At 41.9% G+C, this 15,865-nt stretch overlaps 1 protein-coding gene across 1 annotated transcript in view; it reads right to left on the bottom strand.

Annotated features, from left to right (window-relative positions):
- APLF (aprataxin and PNKP like factor) overlaps nucleotides 1-15,865 on the bottom strand; it is a 236,393-nt gene that overhangs the window by 43,296 nt on the left and 177,232 nt on the right. The window contains exon 8 of the mRNA XM_073672188.1: nucleotides 5,064-5,189. Within this exon, the coding sequence (XP_073528289.1) occupies nucleotides 5,064-5,189 (126 nt within the window). The remainder of the gene's footprint in view (nucleotides 1-5,063; nucleotides 5,190-15,865) is intronic.

The raw sequence follows: 15,865 nt of genomic DNA, 5'->3' as shown, positions 1-15,865 counted from the left end.
GTTTGCTATGTATACCCCTTTTAAACATAAAAGGAGATAAAGGAGAGAAACAAATGGGTATATAATATGTCAGAGAATATTCTATTTTAACCCAATCATGGACCTATTAGAAAAAATGGGACCATCGAAGCAAACATACTACTAAGAAACAAGAGAAACACACTTCGAAACACGGTCAAGTATATCTTAGTAATATATTTCATAAATTTTAACAAGCAAAGGTGATGAATCACAGAACACAGGAAATATTAAAAACAATGAGGTGGAGGGGCGATGGAGAGGGGGCAATAAATAACACAAGATATGGTATATATAATTACATTAGACATCCATCAGTATAAACTGCTGAATAATATTTATATGGGTAGAGTGCAAACTTTATTAAGGTGCAAGTGCCTAACGATATAATAAAGTACAAATGTTGTATGATAAATTATAATGCCAAGTGGCTGATGCCTATAAGGCAAATAATGAATTCAAGTAAATTAATCAAGTGAGATATAGACCAATAAAATGCCAGAAAATGTATCTAATGCACAGAAACCACAATTAAATTTAGAAACTAATATGGAAGTCCCTCTGCCTGCGGCCGATGATCTAGAGGGAGTCCTATCAGATCTACCTATTTGTGCCGTCTTTCTCCATCTGTAAATTGTCTTGGATAGTTGATCTTTCAGATCTCTATTATATTTGGAGACCTGATTTTGCTGGATATTTTTAACAAGAGATTCAACCTGTTTTTCCATCTAGTTATTTAATAGTTGGAGCCCATCATTCGATAATTCTGTTTTGGCGCTCATATACAAATCATCTAACTTTTTTATCAACATCAATAAGAGTCTTGATATTGAGTCCAGTTAGGAGTTCCATAAAACGTTGAGATGCATGATTACAAGTGTCCTCCCATGCATTAATAAAGGTATCATTCTCTATAATAAATGATGGCATCACTTTGATGCGTAAGCCTCTGGGTATGACATTTTTCCGTAAGTAATTTTCCAAAACCATCTTGTTCCACCATAATCGGGTTCGTCGTCCATCAAACACATGGAGCACCCGCATATATTGCCGTTTGGTGACAAGGCCTCATGATGATACTACATCTATAAATAATTCTTTCCTTCATCTTTTGGATGGCCTCTACACATATGTTGTTTGTCTAAACCTTACAAAGGCGTGTTGACGTTTTCTTTATAGCTATCTTTGTATACATCAACTTTATATCTGTATGTATTTATGCATGTTTTAATACTCCTTGGATATGCATTTATATATATTCCTGTGGCGGTATATGAGATGCTCTAGGCTGAGCTGGACGATTAGACTCTATTATGCATATGATTAACATATCTTATATCATGTGATATTCTATTTATTGTTATGAATATTAATTCACTCTTCAATTATGCACTGTCACTTTCACATGTTTTATGTGGTTATAAATATTGTCACTTATAATTTTTGTATACATTTTGTATTTTTATTTATTTTATTTATACATTTATATCTTTAATATTTATTTAGTTTTTATTATTTTTTTTCACTTTTTTTTATATATATATATATATATATATATATATATGCTTCTCATTCAGAGTTATTTTTATTCGTTCATTTTCCTTTTTTTGTTCCTAGTTAACATGTTTTCTTCCTTATATGTTTTTTACTCTTATTGCATCTACACACATGCACTTCGCTACCTCCCGTGGTGTCCCCGTCGGCCTTGTCTCTATGTGTCCGGAGGTGCCCGGTCACGTGATTCCCTCGTGATCGGGGCGTCATCGGTCACATGACGAGGTGGCCGTGGATGCGGCGGGTGGGCGTCAACTGACATGCGTCATCATGAGCTTGTCCCACACCCGTTGGTATAGCGCTCACACGCCCCCCGTTGCTATTGGATAGACTATTTCCTATTTCCATTGACGCAACCCCCTGACGAAGGCAGCTGTGCCGAAACACGCGTCGGGGTGTGCTCCATTGAGGAGGGTGCTGGTATCCACAGTGGATGTAAGTAGCTGTTGGCTACTATAGACATGGACATTTTTGCTGCTTTACCTGGTCCCCTGTAGAGTCCGCAGGCAGAGGGACTTTCATATTAGTTTCTAAATTTAATTGTGGTTTCTGTGCATTAGATACATTTTCTGGAATTTTATTGGTCTATATCTCACTTGATTAATTTACTTGAATTCATTATTTGCCTTATAGGCATCAGCCACTTGGCATTATAAACTATCATCCAACATTTGTACTTTATTATATCGTTAGGCACTTGCACTTTAATAAAGTCTGCACTCTACCCATATAAATATTATTCGGCAGCTTATACTGATGGATGTCTAATGTAATTATATATACCATATCTTGTGTTATTTATTGCCCCCTCTCCATCGCCCCTCCACCGCATTGTTTTTAATATTTCCTGTGTTCTGTGATTGATCACCTTTGCTTGTTAAAATGTAATAAATATATTTCTAAGATATACTTGACAATATTTCGAAGTGTGCTTCTCTTGTTTCCTTTTAAGCATGTAAAGCGCCATGGAATTAATGACGCTATAATAATTATTATTAATAATAATAATCATCATCCATCAGCTCAGTGATGTCATCATGGAGGAGTGGAACAGGATTCCAGTGACAACCTGTGAAGCTCGAGTGAACTCCATGCCCAAAGAGAGTTAAGGCAGTGCTTGAAAATAATGGAGGCCAGACAAAATTTTGACACTTTGAGCACAATTTGGCCATTTTCACTTAGGGGTGTACTCACTTTTGTTGCCAGAGGTTTATATATTAATTGCTGTGTTTTGAGTTATTTAGAGGGCACACCAAATTTACACTGTTATACAAGCTGTACACTGACTACTTTACATTGTATCAAAGTGTCATATCTTCAGTGTTGTCCTATGAAAAGATATAATAAAACATTTACAAAATGTGAGGGGTGTACTCACTTTTGTGATACACTGCAGATAGAGACTACGTAAGGAGGTTATTTTATCCATGGTTTCATAAAAAGGTTGAGCTGACAAGTCTCCAAGAATTTAGAAATTTCCTTTCTACTGTGTTTGTGTAAATATATTGTGTATACACACACATAGATCTCACTGAAAAACACTGTTAAAAATTGTAAAGAAAACAACAATAGTGAAATATAAATAGATATATTTATTAAGGCTGCATCTCTATGTACCAATACAATGCCCCTATAAAGAAGAAGGACATCGTTTACAGATGTAAGATGAAAAAAATTTGGCCAATCTTGGAGAAGACCAGACTTCAAAGAAAGCAGAGAATTAATGAATCTGTATATGTAATTGTACGGAGCACAGGAAGATGCTGGCCCCTCACCAAAGGTAAAAATGAACAATCACAGCAGCATATGTAGATGCATAGCCAGAAGAGCAGGAGACATTGCTGTGCTGCACAGGCGGTCCTGACTTCAGCTGAGGACAATGCTGAAGCCCGGACATCGCCCTGTCCTCCTGAGCAAGCGGGATATCTCCCCCAATTTAGGACAGTCCGGACCAAGGACGGTTGGGATATATGGCCACTTGGAGCTAGACTCTAACTTATAACGGGGAGCAAAAAGAACTTGTGTAAAGCTAAAAAAATACAAACAGCTTGAGGCCTTTATACACAATGACATAAATGTGGCTATCCATACAGAACATAGATTTCTGTTTAATTTGCACAGGACCTTTCATAGTAATGGTTCCCACTGATTGAAGGGTCACTATAGGACACTGCAGATGCCACTTTCCGGACATAAGTGACCACCTTTGTTTCACCAAAATTTACACAAGTTTTAAAACAACAGTTTGTAATATATTATGTTATGTTTTTCATCTCGCCCCAATGCAGAATTCTCAGCTACACTGCTCAGTACAGCTGTAAAATGTTTCCCAAAGTACTGCTAATTCTAAGCATCTACATCAAAAGAGATAGCAAGATTTCTTCTTTTCCGTATGTGCATCGTATAGGAGACATCATAGCAGCAAGTACATAAGAAATGGCTATGTAGACATGGACAACTCAGAGGGAATAACATATACTGGCATATTACAAAGTAAAATTTTCCATAATATATCTTTAAGATGGATGAAACACAGTTTTCCTGTGCTCCAAATCCACTATTTTGCTATAGTGTTTGATTGATCCTCCACAGCCTCCTAACTGTTTATATGGTCTCTGAAAGATAATGTCATCCAGATATTTATCTACGCAATCCATGGCTGGAGTGCTCTGGGTATATCAAAGCACTTCCCAAAGCTTAGCAAGTGCAGCAAAAAGTTTTGATTTCAAGCAGGTTCAAATGAAGAGGAGGTCAAGCATGCACCCTCTTGCTATACTAAAATTAAATATTTTTTTTAAATATGTAAATGAACTGTTAAGATCTATGGGCAGGACAAAGATTTCCCGGAGCTTATTTTAAATGAAAGGATGAGGTACCAATGTGAGACATGTAATGACTGACAGTCTGCTCCCTGATCTACATGTCTCACACTAGTAACGCCCTTTTACAATTAAAATAAGATCTATTAAGAAAAAACATGGCTGTCTATGGAATAAGACCACAGATCGCAAATATCAAGGTATCATTTTATTCAACTTTCTATGACCCGCATGCCCATAGACAGCTTAGAAGGGTTGATCCTACTGACAGATTCCCTTTAATATTTGTGGGATTGGTGGAAACCTCCAAGGGTTGGGAGCTGTAGTCTAATTTATGACAGATTTATTTTCTGTAAAAAATTATCTATTCACAAGAGACGTGCTCAAAACTGGCTGAATATCCAGAGGTGACTTCACACTTAGGAAAGTAGAAGCTAAACTCTTGGTAATTATAAAATAAAGACTTAGAGACATTGACTTCCCTGCAATGAGGTGAAAATAAGACAAAAGGAGGACACAAAGAACAACAAGCTTTCATTGTAAGTATCACCGGTGTTCTGGTTGCTCAGACAGTACAATCATACCTTTCTCCACTACCAGAATACGACTGAGCAAGTAATAAGAATTCTTTCCTGTATACAATAGCTAACTTCTCAAGTGTTTTCTTCTTACCTGTAACAATCTGTACCATAGGGACACTCAGGCCTGTCATCATTGTCATCCTGGCTCCCGTTCTCTACGTCACAGTAATCGCTGTCTCCTGGGTGACTAAATTCTTGGAAGTGAACTGGGTTTTTCCTAGAAATGAAGAGAAAACATCATTTAATATTTAAATGTGAATGAAGAATGTAAGAACAGGGAAGCAGAACAGGAAATTAACCAAAACAGGTTTAGACTCTGGACACCACAAATCAAAGGTCTTTTCACAATATTTGCAGACGGCGCTGGAGGCATTTGTTGGGAAAATTTCTCTATGAACTGTATATCTCTGTCCGGTGGCACTAGATAGGCATACAGTAGCATGTATCTCCTATAGACTCAAACAAAATAAGGCTTTGAAGATTAAGCTATCCCATACAGTTGGAAAACAGGACAGACTAAAGCACACTCACCTCCCCAAATTTCACGGCTCCTCCTCTAGTAATGCCCAAGTTCCTCAACAGTTTCCCCAACAGTTTCTGTGCTTCCTTTTCAGGAGGCGGGCACGTTACAGGCACTGCCAATGACTCGCATCAACATGTCATCACTATGGCAAGTGATTGGCTGCAGAGCTCACATGTTTGTACGGTCAATACAGGATATACAGAGACCGGAGGGTAAACTTGGCAGCCGTGACCAAGAAGGCGAATATGGTTCTTTTTTTTTTTTTATTTTACACCATGCTCGAGGCTTTATGCAAAAAAATGTTCTGCGGTGGACAGTTCCTGATATGCAGCACCATGAATGATCAAATCCTCATGGGAAATTCAATGCAATTGCGATATAAAAGGGTACTTGTCTTAACATTTAAACAGTTCTACTGATAAGTTTATAAACATCAATTCACTTTTATTCACTGAATAGATGACACATTTATGATCACTTCGAGCCTGGGAGAAGAGATCACCATCAATAATCCAGAGAACGAAGTTCACTGAATAGAAAGGCATGGAGCATTTGTGACCACTGCTCCTTCCCACAGCGAACCGAGCAGCGGCCGCACATGCTCATGTCTGCTCCTTTCCCACAGAGGACTTTTGGACCCCCCATTCTCATGATTGTTAAGAATTTCAGCTGTTTGATCCTTCAAGAATATACATTTAACATTTAAACATCAATGGGACTAGCTATGTACATTGGGGAATTTAACAAAAAGTTCTAATAGTAATCTAAATGGAACAAGTGAAAGTACAACATTCAGGAACATCCTTTCCAGGGTAATGACTTGTATATAAGGTCATATATATATATATATATATATATATATATATATATATATTATATAAATAACTAAAAACAAAAATGCTCCTCCACACCTTGGGCTATGCTCACACGTAGCGTTTTTGATGCGTGTTTGCACATTTGTATTGCTTTCAACGGTGAAAAATACATTTCCCGGTAAAATGTAATTTTAACATTTTACTACCTTATCTTCCCATGTGGTGTGCGAGAAATGATCAGACACATCCCGTTTCATTGAAAGGAGGGACAAAGCCTATTTTTATAGGGCCATCAGGCGGCCCTTACTATTCTTAAAGGACCAACAGTTGTCCCTCACTATTGTTGGAGAGCCATCAGCCGGCTATGCTTTGTTGTTCCCATTATTAAAGAGTGGGTCTCCTATACGGTTATTGCGCATGCAATGACTGCAAGGGCTGCCAAAAATTTGGATGCACCCAAATACCACTTTGAAGAGACATAGAGGAGGGCCTCAGTAACAAAATGTTCCCATAAGAAAGAAGCGGTTCTGCTATACAGTTATTGCGTATGCAGTGAATGCAAGGGCTGCCAAAAATTTGGACGCACTCCAATGCCCCTTGGAACAGACGTAGATGTGGTGAAATGGTGGAGGAGGATGAGGATGAGGAGGAGGACATCAGCAAATAGACAAAATCAGGAAGTGTATACCCATGTCTAGGTGTGAAAAGGTGCATGGGAATAGACCTCCCAAAAAAGACACTGGATTTGAGTTTATGTTACGCTGCTATAATTTGGTGGTGTTGAGAAGTCTGGCCCCATCCAGCCCTTGTTCATTTTTATAAGAGTCAGCCTGTCAGCATTTTCAGTTGACAGTGCCGGCGGCACTAAAAACCCGCTCTGACAAAACGCTAGGGGCAGGGCAGGCCAGGGCCTCCAAGGCGTAGAGAGACAGTTCATGCCATGTGTCCAGCTTGGATACCCAATAATTATAAGGGACAGAGGAATCACGGAGGACGTTGGTACAGTCGGCAAGGTACTCCTTCAGCATCTTCGTAAAATTAGGATCAGGACCTGTGCGATGGGAGGGTCTGAGAAAACTGTCCCAGAACCTTGACAGTGTTCCCCTGCCTCTGCTGGATTGTATTCGTGTCTCTCTCGCCTGTACTCCTTGGTTGTCCTGCTGCCAGCGTTTTCAGATGGGAATTTTTTTAATAATTCTGCAACAAGGGCCTTCTGGTACTCCCCATTTTAGTAGACCAGTCCACTGTGGGAATAAGAGACAGAAAGTTCTCCTTGTAGCGTGGGTCTTGAAGTGTCTCCAACCAGTAATGACTGTCACCTAAAATTTGGACAACGCGAGGGTCACGGGAAAGGCAGCGTAACAAACTCAGCCATGTGTGCCAGACTGCAAACAGGCAAGACTTCTCTGTCCTCACCAAGAGGACGACTGGCCATGCTCTCCTCCTCATCCTCCCTCTCCTCAGGCCATCCACGCTGAACAGACGATATGACAGTTGTGCGGGTACTACAGTCTATAGCGCAGGAAACTAGCTCCTGTTTTTAAGCCTCCTCCTCATTGTCACACAATCCACGTTGGGATGAGATGAGGCTGGGCTGTGTGGAATCACCCTGGATAGTTCCTTGCTCCATCTCATCAAGCTAAGCTGGCAAAGCCCCCTCCTAATTGTGAGCAGTGATTGTTTCAGAAGACAGATCTTGGTGGAGTCCTCAAAGTTTTGGAGGATGGCACAGATGTCTGACATCCATACCCACTCCTCAGCTCTTATGTGCGGAGGCTGACCTGAATACCGACGGACGTTTTGAAGCTGGTACTGAACAACTGCCCCCACAAATCCTTCCAACATCTGCAAGCTTGAGTTCCAACGTGTGGGGACATCGCACACCAGTCGATGAGCTGGAAACTGCAAACGCTGCTGAATCATGGCAAGGGCGGCGGAAGCTGGAGCTGACTTTCTAAAATAGGCACACACGCGGTGTACTTTGACAAGCAGATCCAGCAGATCTGGGTATGTTTTGAGAAACCACTGAACCACGAGGTTAAGCATATGGGCCAGGCATGGTACGTGTGCGAGCCCACCTCGCTTCAGAGCCGCCACCAAGTTCCGGCCATTGTCACACACGACCATGCCTGGCTGTAGGTTCAGCGGTGACAGACACAGATTTGCCTGATCTTTCAGAGCTGTCCACAACTCTTCAGCGGTGTGCGGTTTGTCACCTAAGCATATTAGTTCAGTACAGCCTGTTGCCGCTTGGCCGAGGCAGTGCTTCTAGCTTCTGACTGATGTGGGCATTTCGGAGATGGAGGCTGAAGAGGAGGAGGTTCAAGAGCTGTAGAATGTGGGGGCAACCCTGATTGACCAAGGGCCTGCAATCCTCGGCGTCGGGAGGACGTGTTCCGTCCCAAGGTCCGGCTGGGTCCCAGCTTCCACTATATTAACCCAGTGTGCAGTCAGCGAGATGTACTGTCCTTGCCCACAAGCACTTGTCCACGTGTAAGTGGTTAGGTGGACCTTCCCAGTAACTTCGTTGTTGAGGGCACGGCTAATGTTCTGGGACACGTGCTTGTGTAATGCGGGGACGGCACACCACGAAAAATAGTGGCGGCTGGGGACCGAGTACCGAGGGGCGGCTGCCGCCATCTGGTTGCGGAAAGCTTCCGTCTCCACAAGCCAAAAAGGCAACATTTCGAGCGCAAGCATTCGCAAAATGTGTGAATTTAGTAGTGTGGTCTGTGGGGGGTTGGCTGCGTATTTGTGCTTATGTTCCAAGGACTGGGGTAGGGACAACTGAACGCTGTGCTGGAACAAGGACATGGTTGCTGATGGTGCTAGTTGAGAGTGTGCAACGACAGGTGCAGGGCGGGAGGCATCTTCGCATACGCCATGGACAGTGAATTGGCGTGCACGCACAACAGCGGAAGAAGCAGTGGTGTCACCCGCAAACACTGTTTCTGGACCCTGGTGTTCGGCCCACTAAGTCGGGTGCTTTGCTGACATGTGCCTGATCATGCTGGTGGTGGTCAGGCTGGTCGTTTAGCCACCCCTGCTGATGCTGGCCAGGAAGGTGTTGCAAATGGCCTTATTGGGGTTATCTGCAGAGTCTTTAAAAAAGAACCAGACTCGGGAAGACCTAACAGTTGTATTGGCAACTTCTGTCGTGTTGGTGTTCCGGTGAACAGTTGCCCGCCTTGTGTCTGTGGCCACCACACTGCTTGTTCCTGCCTGTTGTGATGCTACGACTTCTTCCCCCTGTGTGCTGCTGTCCTCGCTCTGCATGTCACCTTGCCAGGTTGGGTCAGTGACTTCATCGTCCACCACCTCGTCTTACACTTCCACACCCTAGACCTCCTCCTATCTGGCAATTGTGTCTCATAGTCATCATCCACCTCTTGCAACAGTAATTGCACTTTCTCACCGTCGCCTTCGTGTGACCATGGCTGCTCAAATATTTGGGCATCGCAACACTTGTTCTCTTCTTCCCCGCTTGAAGCTGGCCGGGAGAGAGACCCAAATCAATAAATGGAAAAGTGAACAGCACTTCGGAGTGTCCAAGTGTGGGATCAGTCATCTCTGGGCACTCAACGTGGTGGGAGGAAGGAGGATCAGGGTGAGGAATATGCGATCCAGACTCACAGCTTCTGAGACTTGACTGAGTGGAAGACAGGATGGAAGACAGGGTGTTGGTGCTGGTAGAGGCAAAGTGACTAGAAGCATTATCTGCTATCCAACCAACAACCTTTTGACACTTCTCTGGGTTCAGTAGTGGTGTGCTGCGGTCCCCTAGCAATTGGGACAGGAAGGTCAGGCGACAAGATGTGGGCGTTTGTTGTGGTACAATTTCAGCTTGCCCACGGCCTCGGCCTCTGCATGCACCATCAGCATCATGCACCATCAGCATCATGTACACTTCCCCGTCCCTTGACACGCGCCTTGTCAATTTTAAATGGAAGACAATATTTTCCACGCTCGCTACAAATGGCTGGATTTCTACTGCTTTTATATGTGATATGTCTGACGGATGCCAATGGTTTTAAATAGCAGGCTTGTAGTTTCCTATTATTTACAGCGACCACGTGTGAATAGCAACACTGACAAACTGCTACAAACTGTAAATGGAAGCCAGTATTTACCATGCTCGCTACAAATGGCTGGATTTGTACCGCAGCTATATGTGATACGTCTGACGGACGCCAACGGTTTTAAACAGCAGGCTTGTAGCTTCCTATCATTCACAGCGACCACGTGTGAATAGCTGCACTGACACACTACTACAAACTGAAAATGAAGGATAATATTTTCCACGTTCATTACAAATTTCTGGATTTTTATCGCTGTAATATGGGATCACGTCTGATGATGGAAAAGATCTGGCTGTATTCTGCAGTGCTAACAAGCAAATAGAGCAGTAAAATGGTGTACTCTGGATTGCTTTTTAAGCAAATAATGATTAAGATAAAAAAAAAATTAGCGAGGCCCCTGATTTCTGGGGCTATGTCTACGGATATCTGTAACAGCAGCAGCAGACAGAACGTCCAATGGACCCTTCTGTACTGTATACACTGCCACAAACTCTGTCTGCCTGCCTCCTGCTATCAGGATTAATAATATATGCAGCTGGATTGATTTTATATATATATATATATATATATTATATATATATATATATATATATATATATATATATATATATATATATACACACACATACACACACACATACTCCTGGAGTACCACTACCTATATGTAACTATTACACCACCAATTCTGTCCCTCAAACAGCAGCACCTGTCCCTACTCTGCCTGTTTTTGGGATAGACTGACGAGCCTAGCGTCACCAGGTCTTATATAGACCTGATGACACTATGCGGCCAGCCAATCATAATGCCACAACCAACATGGCTACGGCATTACAGTGCTTAGCAGACAATCCCTACATGTTCATTGGCTCTCTGAAGAGTGCCAAACATTCAGGGCGGGGACCAGTGCCACCAACCGGTCAACCCCAGAAATACTCGCCGAGCATGTCGAGCAGGGTGATGCTCGGGCGAGTATCAAGCAGTGACGAGCACGCTCGCTCATCACTAGTAAACCTCCAACTAGGAGTTCAAGCTTTGAAAAACTAAAATAAAGATCATCTCCTTGTGTGAGATCGTTTGAGAAAAATGAACTAGCCTTCAGGGTCCCTAATGAAAGGTGCTCCTCTTTTTCAACTTGAAAGTGTATATCTGTACAGGTCGATTTGAGGAGAAGTAGCGACTGGAGACCAGTCACAGAGGTCTCCAGACTGGATGAGAAGAAATACAAGATGATGGATTACACGGGAAAAAAAATCCCTGGGATTCTGCACCTTTCTCAAAGACCAAGCATCTATTGACAAAGGTGTCTCAAGACAGAAAGCATTTCAGGTTTTCGGATCTATACATGTTGATTAGGATCTGAAGTAGGGTTCCTACACCCGAAACGCTTTATTCGTATGACTATTATGATGGTCAATAAATGGTTGGCTACTTGATCTTTGGGAAAGGCCCAACATCCAAAGGAATTTTTTTTTCTGGTAATGAACCATCCTATATATCTATGCTCAGGAAATCTGCTATGGCAACAGACTACCTTAAACAAAGGGCACTAAAAGTCAATCCTGAATGCATCAATGTAAATTGTTAAGAAAGAACATATCATCTCTGGTTGATGCAAAGTGGATAGAAAAAAAATAAATAAACGTTATGATCGAAATACAAGGTCAGATGAAAGAGAGGATGATGGGTGAAAGGAAGAATGACGGGTGAAAGGAAGAATGAGAAAATTTTGAGCAGATTCTAAGTGCTTAATACACAAGGCACAGACTGATGATTACTGCTATTCTCGGTGGAATAGTCAAGGACATCACAGGTATGGTCACATATCGAACATTAAATGGACCTGATTACATCACCAGGTCAGTCTGAAGATGGATACAAGGTCATAAATTTTTCTACAATGTTGTTATAAAACAATGCCTCAAGTAACTAATCTCACAGGCAAAAAAGGTAATTTGTCCTGTCTGTTACGTTCCAGCTATTGGGTTAAAAGTAAAGAATATATAACTGTAGGACTGATTCTTTAAAAAAAATGTATACAACATGTTTCAGCTAGTAGTTGCCATACAAAATACAAAATAAAGACCCCTCTCAATCTGAGCACACCAGATGAGCGTAAACATGGTACATTTGCAAATCCAACTTAAAAACAAATATTGTTATAATACATGCAGTCCCCAAGTTATGAGCATCCGACTTACACAAGACTTGTACTTACAAGCGCAATATGCAAAAAAAAAATAACACTGACCTCATCGCTTACCTCTAAGGTCTTCTTGCTACCTGTCGTCCGGTTCTCTTCTTTCACCATCGCTCACCACATCTCTGGCCTCCTCACTATAACCGGGACTTCCGACCGTATCCAGGCCCTGGAGGCCGCTGTGGTTGTAAGGTCGCAATGTTGGCCATGATGTGTGTAGCGACCTTACTATGCACAGTGGCCTCTGAGGCTTGGACATAGGGCGGAACTAGTGAAAAAGGTCAGCAACGCGGTGCCTAACAGTGGAAAGAAGAGTATTAGATAGCGGACCATGGGGCACTCGGAGAAGTGAGCGATGAGACATTTGGTGGTTATTTTTAAACAATTTGCTGGCCCTTTATGTTTCTCCGCATGGAGAGAACGAATCACAAAAAAATCCATATTTTAGAGAATATGGACCTTTGTAAAATTCCCAGGGAGTGGTGAATATTCATGGCCTTTAATAGCGGCACACTGACAGCCGAGTGCAGCAGGAGCCGCGCTGCAGCTAAAGTGTGCGCGCTATTAGGGAGAATGAATGGTCACTGCTCCCCATGCACGCAGTCCAGGTGTGGGGAGCAGTGACTATTCCGGCACAGAGCTGGACACAGCGCTGGAGGAGAGAGGAGGCGAGTATGAAAGTTTATTTTTTTTCTGTGCAGCGCGACGGGAATCAGGGGGTGCCAAGCATACCTGGATGAGGAGGGCCATACATACAGGGACGATGGGGGCCATGCATTCAAGGATGAGGGGAGCTATGAATTCTGGGATGAGGGGGGCCATACATACAGGGATGAAGGATTAGGGGGGCTATACATACAGGGATGAAGGGGGCCATACATACCAGGATGAGGGGGACCATACATACAGGGATGAAGAGTGCCATACATACCAGGAAGAGGAATGAAGGTACCATACATACCAGGAAGAGGGATGAAGGTGCCATACATAACAGGATGAAGGGTGCCATACATACCAGGAAGAGGGATGAGGGGGCCATGCATACCAGGATGGGGGATTGGGGTTCCATGCATACCAGGATGGTGGATTGGGGTGCCATGCATATCAGGATGGGGATGAGGGCCACGTATAACAGGAAGGAGGGGGCCATGTATACCAGGATGGGGGATATTAACAGAATTGGGGGACATGACCCCTATAACAGTGTCAGCAGCAGACCCCCTCCCCCTTAACAGGGCATTATGACCACATTTTTTGCTTACATTTTTTTTTTCTATTTTCCTCCTCTAAAACCTAGGTGCGTCTTATAGTCCGAAAAATACGGTACATACAATTTTAACTTCACAACAAATCTACAGACCCAATCTTGTTCATAACCCGGGCGTACAGTGTCCATTTTAGGAGATGATCAGATATCAAAATCAAACATCAGAATGATGTCAGTTTGAGGCTAAATACCCTGTCTGACAAGTGATCCAGACAAGTGACTTTTACAACTGTAATAATAATAATAATAAAAAAGTCACTGTTCGCTGATGGGACTTGAACCCAAAATTCTGTGTCCAGAAGCCAGTGCACTAACCACTGAGCTATAAACTCAGTTGAAGAAACCTAGGAGTTCTATTTGGTTATATGATTTTCAGTGTAAATCTGTTTGAAACTCATTGGGACTTATGCACAGACTGCAAGCAAGCCAAATTCAAATGATGTTTGATTTTGATGTGTGAGTCTGATGTGTGACTTTCTTCAAACATCAGAATCTCAATGACTTTTAGTCACACTGAGTATTTCCATGATTGATCTCATAAGACAAGAAAAGCTGCCAGTTTCTATCACTTGACTGGATAGCTCAATGGTAACCAAAACTGTGTGTGACACAGATGCCTTATCATTAAACTATAGGTTCATTATTTGATTATGTAGGTAGTGATATATAATAATAATTACATAGCCAAAGTAAATTGGGAGTTTGCAGCCAGACAATCAGAATGTCAGATATTAAAAGTAAAACACCCCTGTAGTTTGTGTGCTAAATAGGCATAATAAAAAAATATATATATTCCTATTGGGATTTGAACTCCGACACTGTAGTTTCAGAGGCTGATGCCTTACCATTGACTTATCCAGTCAAGTGATAGTAACTGGCAGCTTTTCTTGTCTTATGAGCCTTATCAACCATGGAAATACAAAGTACGGGTGATTCCTGTATTCTTTTCTGCTACTGATATCTATTTTACATTCATTGGTTATTATTTAAGTATGTGACAAAGGATATTTTAAAAAATGTTCCTGTGAGGGGTCACAATCACCAGGTCATGGAGTGCTCCATTTATTTCTACAGTTAGGTTACTGTAGTACATGGCAGGACAGCCTTCTCTCTGCTTCTAAAATTAATTCTGGATTGATTTGGGTTTTTCTTGTATTATTACACGTTATAACTCATGGTTAATCACCTACGAGCTTCTGCTGAGCACTGTCTATTGTTTTGACCAAGGAGTATTTTACCATTTCCCTTCAAGGATGAGGTTAAACAGCACAATTTATACACCTGTGACTTATTAGGATATGTGCAGGTCTTTTTCAGGAAGGTGAACTCGCAGAGTTTTTAAAACAGAAGACACTTCAGGAAAAGCCAGCGTTTTTCTTGCTGCACTTTTAAAATGTTACAAAAGAAGCCAAGTCTCCTCCATCTGTCTTTTTGGGACTTCTTTTAACTGCTTGGCTTCTTTTGAAATCTTAAAGCAATCGACGATCGCTTTAAGATGATCAGAGGATTAAAGATGATCATAAGATTAAACATATGAGCAGGAAGTCATTTTGATATAGACATGCATATGTTCAATTTTTTTGTATTTTCTGGGTGCTTTTTCAGGCGTGATTCAGAGCAGATGCACCTGAAAAAGCCTTTATGTACCAAACTAGTAAGCATTTATTGACTACATAATTGTAACCAATAAATAACTACTATTTGGTTAACCAGTTTAAAGGTCTCTATATAAATTAGGCTAAATTGGGCCAAAGCCACTGACAATCCAGTGTGTGAAGCCCCTCCTGTAATGTTGGGGGAGAGAATGATCTGGTCTGATGGAATTAAAACAGCTGAACCTTTTGTTCTACCAGGAGATAAGCTGCAGCCAGTAGAGTCTGACAGCGACTCTTTCGTAAAAGACAAGAACGCTCAGCCAAGATGCGAGTTCCTGTGTATAGGGGAAGGGGGAGAGCTAGTCATCATAACTAATGAATATAGTGGTCTTTACTTTAGTCCATCATGCAGGAGCT

This window comes from Phyllobates terribilis, unplaced genomic scaffold, assembly GCF_046119375.1.
Source record: "Phyllobates terribilis strain yellow unplaced genomic scaffold, ASM4611937v1 Scaffold_3__8_contigs__length_932513732, whole genome shotgun sequence".
NCBI classification, from domain to species: domain Eukaryota; kingdom Metazoa; phylum Chordata; class Amphibia; order Anura; family Dendrobatidae; genus Phyllobates; species Phyllobates terribilis.
This window is presented reverse-complemented; position numbering and strand designations above follow the sequence as displayed.